The 17,657-nt window shown below is 38.6% G+C and overlaps 1 protein-coding gene across 3 annotated transcripts in view; it reads right to left on the reverse strand.

Annotated features, from left to right (window-relative positions):
• Positions 1–17,657, reverse strand: part of PIGN (phosphatidylinositol glycan anchor biosynthesis class N) — a 104,506-nt gene that overhangs the window by 65,425 nt on the left and 21,424 nt on the right. For all 3 annotated transcript variants that reach the window (XM_048938523.1, XM_048938522.1, XM_048938521.1), the window contains exons 5-8: positions 15,661–15,767; positions 9,829–9,953; positions 8,167–8,297; positions 3,885–4,001 (exon numbers count right to left, since the gene is read on the reverse strand). In XM_048938523.1, coding sequence (XP_048794480.1) covers positions 3,885–4,001; positions 8,167–8,297; positions 9,829–9,953; positions 15,661–15,767 — 480 coding nt within the window. The remainder of the gene's footprint in view (positions 1–3,884; positions 4,002–8,166; positions 8,298–9,828; positions 9,954–15,660; positions 15,768–17,657) is intronic.

Here is a 17,657-nt window from a genome sequence, read left to right on the forward strand (position 1 = left end):
CAAATCCTAGACTGCAATCTTTCTCTGACTTTCAATACGCTCTCTCTTTCAATACACTCTGAATATATCAGACCCAAACCTAAGCTGAAAATTAACCAGGATGGGAAAAATCTCTGATTTGAGTATTGCATGTACTGAAGTTTCAGTAATTAACTTGTAGCAGGGCAAGCTGCAGGGATTTGATTACAAGTTCATTGTTATTTATGTACTAAGAACATCCTGAACAATAGCAATGCATTTTAACAGCAGTAAGAAATAGTTAAAATGAGTTCCCATGGCAACAGAGGGGAAGTATTACGAGTATTAATCATGAATTCTGTGTTAAACTCCACCAAAATGAGTACGGTGGTTTTCTTGTGCTTTCCAGAACAGGAAGCCAGGTTACAGTCATTTCTAGAGATAGATTCTCAGCTATATTTTTATTATTTAAAAGCAATGCTTGTTTTCCTTGAATAACATTTTCCAATCAAAACGGTGGTAAAATTATCTATATAAATAGATAGGCAAGAATGTTCAGGGCAAGAAGGAACTGCAGCTTTGCTGGAGAAGCTTCTGTTAAATCTAGCAGCTCTGCTTTCCTTATTCAGATATTTTCAACATGAAACAGATTTAAGACATGCCCTGGACCAGGAGCTATAACACATTAGATCCAACTGCTCCCAAGCAATGAGACACTCCTCCAGACTGATCAAACTGGGCTGTACTCCTGAAAATGAGACAGGGTGGATCTGTACATTTATTTTTGTTTTTGTAGTTATTTTAAGCTTGCTGTCCAGGTTTCTTGTACGGTGTTTAGCAGTTTTCTATCTGAGAAGATGCTTTTCTTATCTTGCCACACTACTACTGCAACTCACTGAGCTCACTGTTAGATGCAAACAATCCAAAGGAACTGCAGGGAAATGCCAGTGCAAGAAGAAAGGCTAAGCATGAGGCTACAGGAACCAAAGGACAATTCACACAAAGCCTCACACAAGCAGAAATAGCAAAGGAATACACTGAGCTACTTCAGGTGAAGCAAATAAGGCTGAGCTTCATCTGAAACATGTAAGACTGTAGATAAAAGCTGCCACCACCACATTTAAAGGCTGCTGAAATGGCATTTCAAGGCCACCCGGCAGGGTCTATGCTGAGGAGCTCTATCTTCTCTCTGCCTTGAAGGGTCAAGCCAATAGCCAAATGGGTAATGCTGTGCATTGCCCACAGGATGCAGCTCTGCCATCACGAATTTTTCCAAAACAATTGCATGGACAGCCTTGAGGGAAGGCAAAGCACAGGTGAAGGGACTGATAAGGAGACTGCTGTCATTCTGGAGCAGACACTGCGTCCCTCAGGCACCCAAGAAATACACTGATCATTGCATGACAAATTGGATGGACTGAGTCCTGACTGTCAGCACTGCCTCTGGGGGTACGTACCCTTGATGGCAATGATGAGAAAGAGACGATTCACTGAGCTGCCTAGAGCCTGCTTGCACTGAGCAGAGCATAAGTCTGGCAGCACTGAAAATACAAGTTCATGGAGGCAGCACAGTAACTCAGCACTTAGGAAGGATTTTGTCAGTAGAGGCAAGAACTGGAATGCACAATCTGAAATATAAATCTGTCACTTGCATAGAACTGTAATGAAGCAATCTTGAAATTGCAGTCTTCACCTGCATGTGGTTTCAGCTTTTTTTTTTTTTTTTAATGAGCAGAAGAGGCAAGCTCACAAAACTTTTCTTGAGACTTCTTTTACTCACTTTTTTTTTTCCTTACACGCCTGGGCTTTATGAAAAGATATAGGTTTGAAACTTAATGAATGAACTGAACTGAGCACCAAATTCCAGCTCAACAATTTTTTTCTTTACATTTGAGCTGCATAGCCTACTGGAAGCTGTAATGTAATGACCTAGTGTCATATCACAGAGATAGTACTTTTTCTTCAAAGGGAGATTAAAACTCTCAGTTTATTCACACAAATTCAGAACTCAAATAGAGATTGTTCCTGGCAATTAAGAAACTGTAACCAGTGTCTAAACCAAATTAGCACCACACTCTTCAGCTGGAAAGATGCAAAGCAAGTCTAGAACAAAGGGCAGCATCAGATGCCTGCCTTGAATAAGAACAAAACAAAGAAAAAAAAACAAAACAACACAACACCAAAACACCAGTACAAGCAAAATATGAAGCAGGCACAGCAGGGTGCAGACATATTCCTTGCTTTAAAGAAAATAAACATTTCCTAACAGATGACAGCCAAGTCTCTTTTCCTATTGTGCACCTAGATATCAGTTCAATACTCATGTTTTTGGAGTGCTCTCACACCATTTTTATCCTTACTTCAAGTCAGACACTCATGTTTACACTAAAGTTAAGAATAAAAACAAACAGTCATAAAAATCTGCTATTATGTATAAACAGAGTGACTGAGCATCCTTGGAACTCTTGAAGATCAACTGCTGCAGGCTCCAGAGTCTGCCGACGTTATTCTATTCTACTATTTTTCAGTTTTATCAGAGATGCTGTAATTTTTTAATGGAGATGAATGAGCACAATGTAATTATTGCCAAATGCCCTTGTTCAAGGGCAATGGTTTTAAATTATTTGTTATGCATTTTCGCTTCTCCAGTGTACGAAGGCTACTCCAAAAGTAATGCCTCCTATTTTATTACATTGGCCCACACGTCAGTGGCAGATGTTAGTGATATGGGAGCAGAGATTGAACTGGCCAACCAATACTCCATTGCATTGTATTGCTGTGTGAGAGATGGCAGCAGAGGGGCAGTCTGACAGAATGGCATCTGGCACGGAAATGCTGATGAAGCAAAGGTGTGTCATCACAGTCCTCCAGGCAGAAAAAATGGCACCCACTGACATTCATCAACATGACTGAGCACAGTGAGGTGATGGGTGGTGCATTTCAGCAGTGGCAACAGCAACATGAAAGACAAGTCATGTTCTGAACAGCCATGTATATTTTCAGAAGCACAACATGCAGGTCTTCTGGGAAAATGCATAGCTAATGGTGTTAATTATGCTGAAGAACAGTTTTGTAGCTGAGAATTTGCTCTATCAGATGGTGTTTTTATCTTCTTTACACCTGTTATAATTTCCATTGAAATAAATAGAGGCATTACTTGTGGAGTAATCTGCATACCTTGACAAAAAATCCAGCAAAATAGGAAGTCATTAGCTCATTGATCCCAAGCAGCAACCTGAGAGAATCAAGGCTTCTTAAGATAGAGGAGTGAAACACGTGAAAGAGGAAGAGCTAGTGCTGTTTATCACATCTAGCACTAGAATTCCAAGAAGATTCCAATAAGACAATACTTATTATATATATGAAATATTAAATTTTATTTTTTAAAAATGTTTTAAATACGAATATTTACTCTTCTTCAAGTACGTAGGGGAAAAATAGAAGAGTCACAGTTTGTCATTGAGAAAGACTGTTTACATTTTCGCAACAGCCACAAGGATGAATGCAAGATAGGACTCCCCTGGCAAGTTCCCAGGGTCCTACTGTGGAGCTAGGAAGAGGTTCTTACACTGTGTCAACTTACCATGTTTCTATACAAATAGCTTTTAACCTCTGGGTATCTTCATAAAAATTAAGTCTCCTCCGGAATTAAATTTCAGGAGGGTAAATAGTCTCCCGTACCCAAAGAGAAAGTCTTCAGTTCCATGGCTTACTGGAAATTACTCTGTTATCATCTACCCAGCTTTACTGTCTCTTCCATGTACACGCATTGCCAACTTTTTTTTTTTTTTTTTCCCCACACTTTCTTGCAAAAAGCATGTCACACTTAGAGTAATGGAACAGATGCTAGAGAAGCTTAACAGATTTAACTGTTGAACCTCATCCATTCCACCAAAATCTCAGACTAAGTTTTATATTTTACGTACCTTTCAAAAAATTGTCTTCAAAGAGCTGGGATGTAACTTCCTGTGGATAATTCACTCCAGCACCCCAGGCAATCAGTGGTGTTAAAGTCTCTGAGGGATGACCAGCTCCATGGGATCCTAAGATGCACAGAAACAAAACCAGTGTAAAATTTAAAATGCATAGAGTAAAAAATAAAAATTATATATATTTACACATTTACACATAAAGTTTCTGTTATAATATACTAGGATTCTCTTACAGAGGACCTATTCCAGCTTCACAGCTTTTTTTTTCCCTGTCACTAACAATAAAGGCAGAATTCAAGCTCCACGTTGGGAAAGTGGTATCACTTAGGTCAAGCCTGGAAAGATGTAATGTTGAATGCAGAATAAAAAGAAAGAAGAAACCATTAATATAGAAACGAAAGCCCAAGCGGTCAAAAGGCTACAGGCACAGAGGAGTCACTTACTCAAAACACACTGTGTTTGTCTACCCCTAAGCATTCCATGGAAATCAATGGTGGGTGATTTGAGCAATTAGGTAAGTGCCTGGAAATCACAGGACCAATTTCTTTGCTACCCAAGTAATCTTCAGACTTCCTTTTCAAAAACAGAAGATACAAAGCAACTGCCATTCTTTTTCAGTGATGCAAATTCATTTGTTAAGGTTTTAAAGCTTGTTGCAGACTAAGAACTGATGAATCACTGATGAAAATATCCCAGATTCCCTTCACACTAACATACCAGTTGCCAAAAGAAGAAAAAAACCTTTAGAACTATGACATCTCAATACCAGCTGCGTTGAGGCAAAAGCCATAGAAGCTTGAAAGCAGCTTGGTCATTGAAGCCAGTGGGTGAGGTGCCACAGTAGGATTTAATCCAGTTTCGAAGGCAGTCAGGTTGTTATACAAACTACACTGGTCTAAAGACTCTAAAACAATGCATATTTTATTTTTGTGTACATGCGTGCAGACACATCCTGTTTGTATATATATTTCTACCATTGCAGAGGATACAGAATAATGCAGTGGTTCAAGGGCAACTTTATTAAGAAATAATTAGGTATAAACTCATAAATAACAGAAGCTGCCTGTACAACAACAACTACTATGACAGAACTAAAAAGCCAGTTCTATGCTTAAGAAAATAAGATTTCTGAAAATAAGGTCTGAAAATAAGATTTCAGACACACTGAAATCCTTTGTAAGGTGTTCTCTGGGCTTGAAAGCAGCAAATATTCCTTTTCACAGAGTTTGGGAAAAGAACAGATGGGGACCACACTTTCCCTGTCCTCCAGGCATCACTTATTTCCTTCTATTGTAGAAGGAAAGCACAATTTTTGGTGAGTTTTCATTTTAGCTGAGCCACCAACTCTATCAGCATTTTATTGAGATCGTGCCTCCATTAACTCTGTAAAACAGATGCAGCTGAGAGAGGCAGATGTATCCATTCTCATCAATTTAAAGGTTTCAGCCTAATCCAAATTATACAATAGGGAAAGAAACAATGTTCAGCTGGGTCTGTTCCTCAGACACATCTTTTTTCAGGAGAAAGGGAAGAAGATGGTGATGCTGGTTTAGTTTTCTGTTCTCTGGTCCAGCATACATCGCAGCACTATTTGTCTAAGTAAGGCAGCAGGACCAAGTAGCTGTAAGCGTGAGGCTCCCTGTGTTGATGGTGAGGAAGCCCCTCTGATCTCAACTTAAAGGTGAATCTTGAAGTCAGACTGGTAAAGCAAGTGATTTTTATTGACCTTTGCTAACAACCACAATTTCGTTAATCTTGTCAAATTTAGAACATGTTCTCTTCCCTAAGAAATCTTCCCAATCCTCTTAGTCATCTAAATCTGTGCCCATCCCACTCTGCAAATGGTCTGTAAGAGACTACAACAGCTGCTGATACTACAAACTTGAACAAGAAGCCACTGAAATAGCCTTCAGAAGACCAGCTATGGACCTAAGCATTAGTTTTGCTGTTGTGTTCACTGAAGTCAACTTTAAAGTTACTGATGCTTCTGGCAGAAAAGCAAGCTTTCACTTCAGACAGAAATGCATGACAAAACTATGACAGATCAGTAGTTCTTAAAGCCTGAAGACTTACTCCTGTCACCTTTTATTCCCCCTTCAAAGGTTGCAGTACATAATGAAAACACCTAGAATACTTTTTACCTTTTTTTTTCCTTTTCTTAAATACATGCCTACCTACTCATGTACTGACAGAAAATTAACCCAGGCTGATGCAGATGAAAGGTCTCTGAATACAATAATATGGCATCATTCTATATTTACACATGTACCTGCTGAAAAGCACATAGGGCACCCAGGAAGCTGATGGTGAATCGGCAGCACAATCTGGTAGCAAGGAAGGCTAGCAGCACCCTGGCCTTTGTTAATAAGAATAAAGAGAGGAGATCCAGGAAAGGGACTATCTTACTCTGGTCATATTGGATATGTGAAACAGCCCACAGGCACCGCAGCCAGTTTGAGACTCCCAGAACAGAGCAGACATCTGGAAGAAAACCAACCGGAATAGGCACTGTGTTCCTATCCCAGGCCCTAGACTGGTCAGAGGAGCATTTGGCTTGTGAAGAGAGGCTGAGGTGTTGGGACTTGTTCAGCTGGGACAAGAGATGGCTTTGGGGAGGAAGGGGAACCGAAGAGCAACCTGCCTGTACCCCAGTGTCAGTGGGTTGGCAAGAAGATGGAGTCAGGATCTTGCTGTGCAACATAGAGAGGATAAGAAATAAAAAGCATGTGCTGAAACAGAGGGTCAGGCTGCATGTGATGGAAGTTTTTCCCCCTCCATCAGGGCAGGGAAGAAATGGAGAAGGTTTACCAAAGGGGTTGTATAGGCTCAATCCCCCGAGGTTTTCAAGGCCCTAATAGATAGAAGCCAAGCAGCCCTGCCTGATCCCAAAGCTGGCCCTCCTTTGAGGAGGTAATTGGACCTCCTGAGGTCCTCTTGATCGTATATCATTTTACATATATATATATATACACATATACATATATATATATATTTATACACACACATACACACACAGAGAAGCATTTGCACAAGTACACGTGTATATTAATTAAAAAAACACTACTTGAAAAAAACTGCATGAGAATTTACATATTACTGCAAGTGACGGCCACCTCAACAGTAAAAAATAATCAAAACAAATATTTTGCAGATAATAATTGGGCTGACTGAATAAATATGAATAGTTTTGTCATCTCTGATAACAGAAAAAAGACAGCGTGTCGTCCGTTTGAAAAGTTTAGGATTTCACACACAATAAGATATTGAATTTTACCACATCCTTAGCATCCCTTGATTCAAAAGCATCCCAATTAATAGCTACAAACACACACAGCATAGGAGGGCAGACTTATTTTAGTTGGTAGCACACAAGGGCAGGAATGTTCTTAAAATTCTTGGAGAAAAAAATAAGGAAAAAGATTTGTTTAAAGGAGTTCACCACAGGAAATTCTTCTCCTCTGCCCTATACATAGTTACAATAGAATGGCCTCAAGTCATTCAGCAGTTGTAATTGCGCCCTCGGAAGCTAACAGCCTGGCTGAGCCGCCTGCCTCACTCCTGTACTTGCAGCTGCTCCTCCTGCTCTCCAGCACCAGCCTCTTCTAAAGGAATCCCCATAACAGCCCCTCCTTTGTGGTGTGCCTAAAAGCATAAATGGGAGGAAAGACGACACTACACGAGAGAAGTTTGTCACCAGCTCCCAGATTCACCACCTTTCCCAGGCACTTCAGAGCACAAAGTGCTAACCATTTCTTTTCCACTTAGGCTTGAACAAGACCTTGAGATGTTGCAATTAATACTGTGTGTACAACAGGCTTCAAGATACAAATACATGTATACAGAGCCACCAATAAATGAGATATAGAAGATAAAAACCTTGAATAATAATGAAAGTCTCTAATTTAAAAATTTTTGGAATTTATAACACTCCTCACAAACCTCAGTCAAAATATGAGGCTATGTGGCCTACTGTTTGTTCTCCATTCTTCACGCAATCCTAGCCTCCAAGGAGTTATGTCACTTGATATCAACAATAAGCAGAAGGAATGGTATGTCTGTGTGTGTTCACACATGCCCACCTGTGCTCCCCCATTTCATACCAATACATGTTTGCACGTATGGTGTGTCTATGCTTGTTCAAGTGCATGGACTGTTCATTCATATTCACACACTGCACGATAACACGTTCTGGCACTTTTGGGTTCCTGGAGTGTTCACATGTAACCCAGCTAGACACCACAAACTCAGCAGACTATCAAAATTTAAAAATGCTCACCCCAATCTGTCATTCCATGGTCAGAAGTTAAGACATATGCAGTTTTCCCATCATTTCCATAGAAGCTTTCGAGCATTGAAACAATTTCTTTTACCCCCTCATCAACTTTTCTAATATTCTCCTTGTATTCCCTGAAGAAAAAAAAAAAAAAGAAAAGAAAAAAAAATGTTATTAGATTCCAGGTGACTTCTGCATTTGGTACACAGTAAGTTTTACAAATTAAGTTCAGTCCCTTGCGTTTATACAACCTCACTCCTCACAGAACCTCAAGCTAACAAAAGGCATCCTAGATGTAAAATCTTTCCTGTTCTGAGTCTAATGTGAAATACCACTTGCTGCTGTTTGAAAGTCCTGGAACTACAGTCTCAATGGATTTTTATCTTTATTACATACCTGACCTGTTCTTGACATTAGACAATTTATTACCCAGAGCAATTAAGCAAATTTATGAGGGAGTGTAGTGACAAGATAAGGAGCAACAGTTTTAAACTGAAAGAAGCATAGGTTTAGATTAGACATAACAAAGTGATTCTTCACAATGAGAGTGGTGAGCCACTGGCAGAGACTGCCCCTCTGTGGATGCCCCATCCCTGAAAGTATTCAAGGCCAGTTTGGACAGGGCTTTGAGCAATCTGATCTGGTGGGAGGTGGCCCTGCCCATGTTAGAGGTGCTGGAACTGGATGATCTATACAGATCCCTCTGAACCCAGACCATTCTGCGATTCTAAATTAAGGGCTAAGCAAACAATAAGGAATTCTGGAAAAATCTAACACCATAAATTGCAAGTTTAGTTACTAGCTTAAAGCAACTTCTGAAGATTTCACAATGCAAGAACTGGCCTGAGGTTATTCATAGACTATCACAGATCCCCAAGTTTGAGACAGGGTAAACCAAGAAACTCATTTTCTCTTTTTAGAGACAGTGACAAGGATTAACTTCTGGACAGCTAGTTTTCTATTTATTACTGCTGCTAAAGTCAATTTGAAAACTTTATCTTTTAACATCACAACAAAAAAGAGCATGAAGTATGCAGCAAGTATAAACTTAGGAATGATGTGTAGGAAATCAGAACAAGGATTTCAGAAGTGTGAAAGGATCGAGAGAAAATAAAAGCACAAAATCCTACATTCAAAGCTTGTGAGGAAGTAAAAGCAGAAGTTCTCAAATACCTCACTTCAAGGTGAATCAATGATAAGTACTATTAAAAATCTAAAATTTTAATTCAAATGCCTCACAAAAACTAAACCATGGCTGACAAATTCTGGTGTCAGTTTTTCTGAACTTACTATTTTCTATAAACCTTTCTGTAAATCTTAAGTCTTTCAGCTATGTGAAACCCGCTAAGTATTTAAATTTTACATGTGAAAATGCAACTATTCTCTATATCAAGGATTAAATGTGAATTAGAGAACCTGCTAAAAAAATCAGATTTCAGAATTATAACCTGGCATGAGATATACGGCAAAATAATCGGTCACTTATGCAGAGAAGATGTTAAAACAACAACTGGCCCAAAAGAGATCATGGTAACACATGTGGCCTACAAAGAGACCCTCAAGACTGCAAGTCTTTTTTGATAAAAAGCAAGGTTAAGGAAAAAAAAAGAGTGACTGTATGCACCCAGCACTAATAAGAATGATAAGCTTAACTTCCCCACTTACTTTGAGTACGGCCGATGAGCATGTCCATTTGTATCTATGCCGAGCAAATGCAAGAACAGGACCACTTTTTCTTCATTTAGTGCAGAGAACAATGTTTGATTACTTCTGGAAGAATTAAAGAAGCTCTGTATGGAATAAGCCAGTAAGATATCAATCTGAGTACAGTGGAAAAAGATGGCAGGCAGCTTATTAAAACTAAAACTCAGCTGGTTTTGTGTCATAATACTGGTAGTTGTGAAAGAAAGATTGCTTCCTGGTTTACTTATTGGAGGACAGCCACCATCGATATAATCAGTTCAAAGTTTCAACTTAGCAAAGATGGGAAACACCTTGGAGGTGTTTTGTTTTGTTCTTCTAGTCTCATTAGGTAGAAATACCAGACAACTGTGCAGCATCCCTTCCTTGCCTCTTACATAAACACCACTATGCACCATTCCTTACAGCTTTATATACCTACTCACTTCAAGCTGGAAGCAAAGTTCTCAATACTGTTTCTTTGGAAGCAGGTTCTGCAGAACTAAAATACTAAGCTGCAACCCATTTGCAGAAATCAAATTGAAACAAAAGAAGACATGCTTTGGAAATACAAGAACTACAGAAGATGCATCTGCCTTGCACATGTCCTACTTAAGCATCCCCGAGGCAGATGCCGGGGGGTTGGGATCTTCTCCCGAGATTGAATGAGTCTTGACATGGCTATTCAGTGTTAGACCAGCCACATTACAGCAATGCAAAATGCAGGCAGACAGCTATTTCAACATGATCTCCCTAGTCACTGAAATGCCCAAGGAAACAAAGTTGGGTAAGGTTTAGTTCAAAGTAACAGTAACACAGAGAAAAGTGTTTTGAATTTCACACAGGAGCCTAGGGAAAATGTGGGCAGAATGAACCATTTCTGCCACCAAAGGAAAAAGCAACTTACTGTATACCTGCATCACCGTGGTGGAGCTGCTAAAAACTAAAGCTCACACCTTGTGTAAACCAAAATCATCGTAGCGAGCAGAAAACCAAACGGGCAGCAAGTCCCATAGCAAAGTGTGTCAGGATACCACGATATTACTCAATTCCACCCTTTATCCCTGAACATACAGCAGTCTCAGATTCATATTTGCATGCTGCCAACTTCAGCGCTTCTCAGAAAAAAAAAAGCTTACATTAAGATTTTTTTATGTTGCTGTTTTAAATGCTGAGATGTTTTAAATAAAGACACGAGAAAAAAAATATCTGATCGCATTGGCTTAAAAACAGTGTAATTATTTTTATGGATGTCTCCACTTCCCACATGGATCTGTCTTCCTGCACGTACTTGATTGCAAACTAAAGAAATCTCCAAGTGCACACCAATAATTTACAGGAGACAGCATAATTCTGCTTTGTTATTTTTAATTAAATAACATATCAGGGCAGATGCAGGAAATACTTGAAATTACATCTTGAAATATGAATAAGTATTAGAATATCAACCCAAGCAAGCAAAAGAAAACTTTCATGAGGAAAACAAGGCCTAAGGTTTGTCTCTCTCACTGGAGAGCTTCCCATATTACTCCAAAAATAGCCCGCTCTCCAGCATCAGCCACCTCCTAACACAGAGCAGCAGCAACCAAAACAGTTTGCCTGACCTCAAGCTAATTAAGAATAAGACAAGAAGAGGAATGAAGATGTAACTTGAGATGCGGGATGTTTTCTCAGAGCAAAGAGCAAACTTTTTCCCATGGAAGCTTTTTAAAATTGCATACGGAAAAAAAAGTAAATTGGAAGTTTACTGCAAAGAGTTACCCTAGGCTGCTAAAGGTGACAAGTTGATAAGCAGGACACTGAACAGCTGGGGCAAAAACATTTAATCTTGCACTAGCTGTTGCCAAACTGTGTGCCCAACATGTGTGCCCTCACTGCCTGCTAAAACGCTTCCTTTTGTTTTGGTACTCCTTCACAAAACTCAAAACCTTTGGCAACGAGTTCCCAAGCTAACAGTATATGTTAATTACATATTTCTGTCCCTCTGATTTTTTTTTTTTTACTTAATTTTTATTTGCTCTGTTCAGTGATATTACCTTCAAGTGTCTTCAATATGTTTTGGGAGTGGGAATAAACTATAAAGCTTAAAAAAAAAAATTGTTTACGGAGATCTCTGAGCCATTTACAGCCAGCTACTGGGAAGCTGAAGAGAAAATGGAGCCAGACTCTTCAAAGGGTTTGATGATAGACAAGAAGGGAACAGACAATTTGAAACAAAATACAGAAAGTTCAAATAAGATAAGAAAACTTATTTTTCAATTGGTTTTGAAACCAGAGTGTAGTCAGATCTTGGAACAAGTACTCAAATGTGATTAGGAAGGCCTGAGAATCCTACTCTAACTGGACCTCCTTCATGCAGGGAGCTACTGCTAGAACTCTCTTTCAACTTCATTTCTCCTATGACTTTTATGCTTTTGAAAAGCTTTACAAGAAGTGGATATCCCCATTTCCCAAATCCAACCAACTTTCTTCTTTTATGGCTGCAACTGATATGCAATTTAGTGAGACTAGTACTAAATTTCCGATTAAAACATTCACAATAAACTGAAAAGTTGCTTGTAATGCAAGGACTAACTAAAATATTACAAGAAAAATTTGGTTATAACATCCATAATATTAGTATCAGATGAAATCCTAGTATCATATCCATTCCTGGGTAGGAGAAAATAAAAAGAAGCTTACCACGTGGAAGGTCTAGCAAATCCCAATTTACTGATGCCTGAACAAGAGACAGAGTCAACTGATGTCTACCGAGTTGCTGGGGACACCTTGTTCCCAGATTGAGCCCTCCTTGGAAGAACAATCTGTTCACAGAGCTCATAAACTGTCGCTGACAGCATGGATGCACAAAAAGAAAGACTGAAACTTTCTCTTTCCACAAAGCTTCCTCACTCATAAATCCAGGACATCTTAATTAAGTTGAATGACTAAAGTTGTGCCCTCTGATCTGTGCTCATGCGAGAACTGGAATGGTTATGGCCATTTTGAGACACCGACCAAATGTTCAAAGGCAGAATGAAAATACATACGCTGATTTTGTATCAATTGAGCGTGCTTATGCAAGAGCACTACAGAAATAAATAATTCAACCACTGTACTGCTATTTAGAGCAAAGCTATTTGTACTCAAATCCACACCAGGTCACGGCACTGTCTGCAGGACCTCAAAGGTCAGTATGATCCACTTCTGACTCTAACTCCCTTATATGCTTATATGTCCTCAACATATAAGGCACAGTCTGAAGACATGGTCTTGTCTGCTTCCAGAACAAAGGGACCAGAGCAGTACAGCAGTCATCAGGAAATAAGAAAAAAAGAAAAAAGAAAAAAAAAAGATTGCTATCTGTATCTCCATTTAAACCAGAAGACAACTTAATATTTTAAAAGTGTTTTCTACATTGTAGTGTTGATAAATTGTGGTCAGAGACTCATCTCACCTGGAATATCTTAATCATTTTGTCCTAAGTGTATGAGTTGGATCCTGAAAATTCTTTTAGCCAATATTTTTTAAAAACAGAACTGAATAAAAAAGAATTTCATTTTTTTCTTTCACTGTTCACCTAGTCTTACAGTATTTGCTCCCTAATTTCTTTTCAGCACAAAGTCAAAGTATGATCCACATAAAGGTTATTAACTGACCCAACTAGCTGATGGATCACATCCTGCCAAATTCCACTTAGGCACTTAATTATTTTAAAGATTTTAAAGGAAAAAAAAAAAAAAAAAGAAAAAAAAGACCACTAACAGCCCCACACCAACATGGCTCTGGCCCACCCATGAGCTACTAAACCACACATTAAAATTTCACAAAGTTTTGATCCAGCTGCAGATTAAAAATGCACATCATTTTAGTCTGTGCTCAGTTTTCTCAGACCCTAACAAACAGATGTTACAGCAACTACAAAGAATTATACATTTTTTCCTGCATTCTTGATTTAAGCAATCTTCTTAAAATCCGTAGACGTAAAGACTAGAGTTTACACGTCTCCTGACCAAGTGAGTTACTGCTACTTTGCACTTCTGAAGAGAACATGCAATTGCAGGAAGCCAGAGTTTGCAGCGCACACCATTCTCCATTTTATCTCCATCTTTTTGAGGGGCAGAGGAAGCCATAGAAGGTCCTCATGACGCCTGGAACATGCTGACTACATAACAAAAAGGGAGAACACCTTTTCATTCTACTTCCTAGAGCACAAGACAGAAATGCAGGGACCTGAAACGTAACTCAAAATCAAATGATGTGCCATTAAGTATTGAGATAAAATTAAAGTGAGGAAAAAAATGTTGTAGAAAAAGCAGACATCAGATTTCAGTGAATTATCATTGCTAAGTATATATTCTCATCAGTGTAGCTGAGACAGCTGCTGGAGTTACAACAGGAGTGACATCTGTTTCAAGTAGCCTCAAGTTTCACACTTCTGAAATAATCACTGATGTGTAACTGAGGAGATGATTAATAGAATGAGCACTTCACAATAGTCAGACAAGTCCTGTCCATTCATGGCATGACATTTAGTTAGGCAAAGTAAGTCTTGAAAATTATGATGGGTGCTGGTTCTAAGGAAAGTCATCAGTAATGGCATTATTGTTTGAAATGCCATTTGGTGTTTTGAAGCACCATCCACATAAACCTGCGTAACTCCAAACGACAGCAGGTTGTGACTTTAAGACAACTGTTTGAGAATAACTGACAGACTCATTTGACTTTTATTATTCATATACATTATACAACCTGAGACAAGTGCAAGTTTAGAAAGGATGGTGGTTAGAAAAATAAAAAAAACAACCACAGAAAACAAAACACATCATGTCTCTGCTTGCAAACTCAGGAAATCACTTGCATTGAAAACTACTGAACTATAATGAACTTTTTCACCTCACACCATTGTTTAAGGCAGACCTAGCCTTCGTTTCTCAGTGCAGATAGATACTGATCTGATTTATATATTGTTTCAGTTTTGGTTTCGTTTGCACTAGTTAGCTCATGTATATAGCCTTGTGGAATAAGTTCATTAAAACACATTTAGCATTACTGTGAGAATCACAAAGCTAAAAGTCCTGTCTTAACTACTCCATTTATATAACTACTGATACACAAATAGCCACTACCAGTATTTCTCAATCCGGGACTGGTGAAGTAGCACAGCATAACACAAATACAGGAATTCACAGATACTGCAACACAGTAACACAGACACAGATGTGCACTGGATGTTAACGCAAACAGTGACAGTATCACAAATATCTGTCAAGCCGAGCAGAGCACCACCTGAATGAGTTATCCTGCTTCAGGGCCTAATTTGCCTTTTCCATGAAATTAACTGTTCCTCCTTTGGTAGTCACAGCATACATGAGCCTCAAATGATCAGAACTCAACTACATGCATCAGAGAAGCAACACGATGGTCATAATGGATAGACAGAATCTTGACATAACTTAAGTCAATAATATTGTCCATTTGATTTCTAATAAGACTTGTTTATCCTATGCCGTAATACCAATTATGAAATTAACTAAAGCACAAGATTTTTAATGGCTCGTAGTACTCTAAAAGATGGGTTTCAAATAACATGCAAATTTATGTTTAAAAATATTCTTGGCTTTTCTTAAGGCAGTGCTTATAGTCAGTTTAATTTGCGTTGAATGACATATTATAATCTGTTAATGCTCATGGTAAGTCAGGCTTTTTTTTTTTAAATAGATACTGCTTCAAAAAATTTCCAATTTCTAGATCTAGGGTAAAATTGACATTATTTATGATAGTCATCCAGTTGTGCTTTATATACATAGGTGAAGCATAAAAAGATTCTTTGCTCACCTTAACATGATCAAATACCCAGGTATCAAGTTTAGCTGCATCTTGTGCTCCAAAGTCTTCACTTTCAGCTGTGTAACAAAATGTGTAAACATGATCTCCAGTAGCACCTGCAAAAACAATACAGATTAGAGTATTAGGAGACAACAGAAAGAAAAGTTTTCTTCCTTTTATCAGTCAAAAATACAGGAACAGTGATGCATAGGAGCACAAATCCATCAAGAATGACAATCCTGAGAGAATTCAAAGGGTCTCTCCTTAAATTACTCCTATATTTATATTTTCAAGCCTGGATATCATTTTAACTCATTAGCGTATCAGCATCACTGAGGGGGGTGAGGAACAATGTTATCTAGTATATTCAGGTGAGAAAAAGCATGGAAAAGCAAATAGGAATTGAATAAATTCCAGTTAAAGTAAGTAAAACAAATTAGTTTTGAAACAAGGAATTTCACTAAGAAACTTCTCACAGGAAAAAATACATCCAGAGCCACATTTCAATACACATTCTGTGCTTTTTTTCTTCCCTGTTTCTTGTTTAAGAAGTTGTACTTAGTATTTGGTTGTTAAACTGAATGCCTGGGCCTTTTGCAGAGGAGATGATAATACATTATGCACAGAGCAGGCAATAGGAGGAATGCAACTTTACTGTCTACTAATTCTTGAAGACAACAGTATTGAGAACAAAGCAGACAACTTCAACAAACACCTTCAAAAAGAAAGTATTCCAAGTCTGCATCTTTAAAATATGGATTCAAAATCTGAAGGGGAAAAGTACAGGACTGTGTTCCAGCTTCATAGCACAACACGATGCCCACCGACGCGAAAACACAGCATCTGGACAAAATGATTTCCAAAAAGCAAAGTAGAGAAAGAGGTGGAAAAAAGATGATGAAGACCTAGAAGAAAGTTAACTTCTGAAGTTATGGAAAGATCTGAAATTAGGTGCAGTTTAAGGAAATCTTTCTGTCACTGGCTGAGCTGTTACAGCTTGGGAATGCTATTTCTACTTTCACTACATAAACTCCCAAAGGGGAAATGTTCTTCTATCAGTTGAAGGCCAGCAACCTTGTAGCTGATTTTCTGGATGTTACAATTATATAATGCCATTTTGTAAGCTCCCAGGCCTGGAAAGGACTAACATCCCAGTATAAGGGAGCTGTTTAACTAAGATTACATTCAAACCCACACAAGTGATGCAGGTTTTTCAGACTAGAAAGATGAAAGCCAGCACAGATCTTCTAGTGCAGTTCCCCCTGGCTTCCCCTCAGAAGATGTTAGTACTGCTTATAAACTAGAACTTACTGCAGTTCTCAATCTGAAAAAAAAAATAATACTCCAAGGCATTTAAAAATGAATTATGGAGTACAATTTGGTGGATTAAAGGAATTCAAAAGAAGAAATAAGCTCTAGCAATCACTGTGAGAATGACTAATATTTAAGGAGGATAGAGTTCTGTGCTGTTCCTCCACAGCACTACAGGACATCTGAAGACATGTTTTTGCAAAGCACAAGACCAAAGCGTGCCATTTGCAGAATGGGTAAAGGGACACATCAACTACTTATCCATTTCAATTTCTACCACAGAAAAACAAACAAGCAAAAAAAAAAACCACCCAAAAAACTACCAACCTTGCATTGCTAAAGAGAAACACAGTGGCAAAATGAGGCCATACGAGGAAAGATTTGGCATGCCTAGCAAGTTTTATAAAACAAGAAATAAGAAAAAACAACCTTCCAGGTAATGTACTTCATAATATATTTCTGTCTTTTAAGAAGTGGTAGGCAACAATATGCCTGATACCATGGGCCAACAGAGAAGGAAGAAAAGATAGGATAGAGAAATAGATAGCAGCCAAGGACGAAAACATTCTTTAGAAGTAGAGAACTCAACTGTTTGTAGGTGCCATTACACTAACGGAAGCCACTGGAGCTGCGAGAAACTCCCATACCAGATTATCAGCTGTTCTTACTGCAGAATTCTGCCTGGCACTGCAGCC

The sequence above is a fragment of the Lagopus muta genome, chromosome 3, assembly GCF_023343835.1.
Source record: "Lagopus muta isolate bLagMut1 chromosome 3, bLagMut1 primary, whole genome shotgun sequence".
Lineage (NCBI taxonomy): Eukaryota > Metazoa > Chordata > Aves > Galliformes > Phasianidae > Lagopus > Lagopus muta.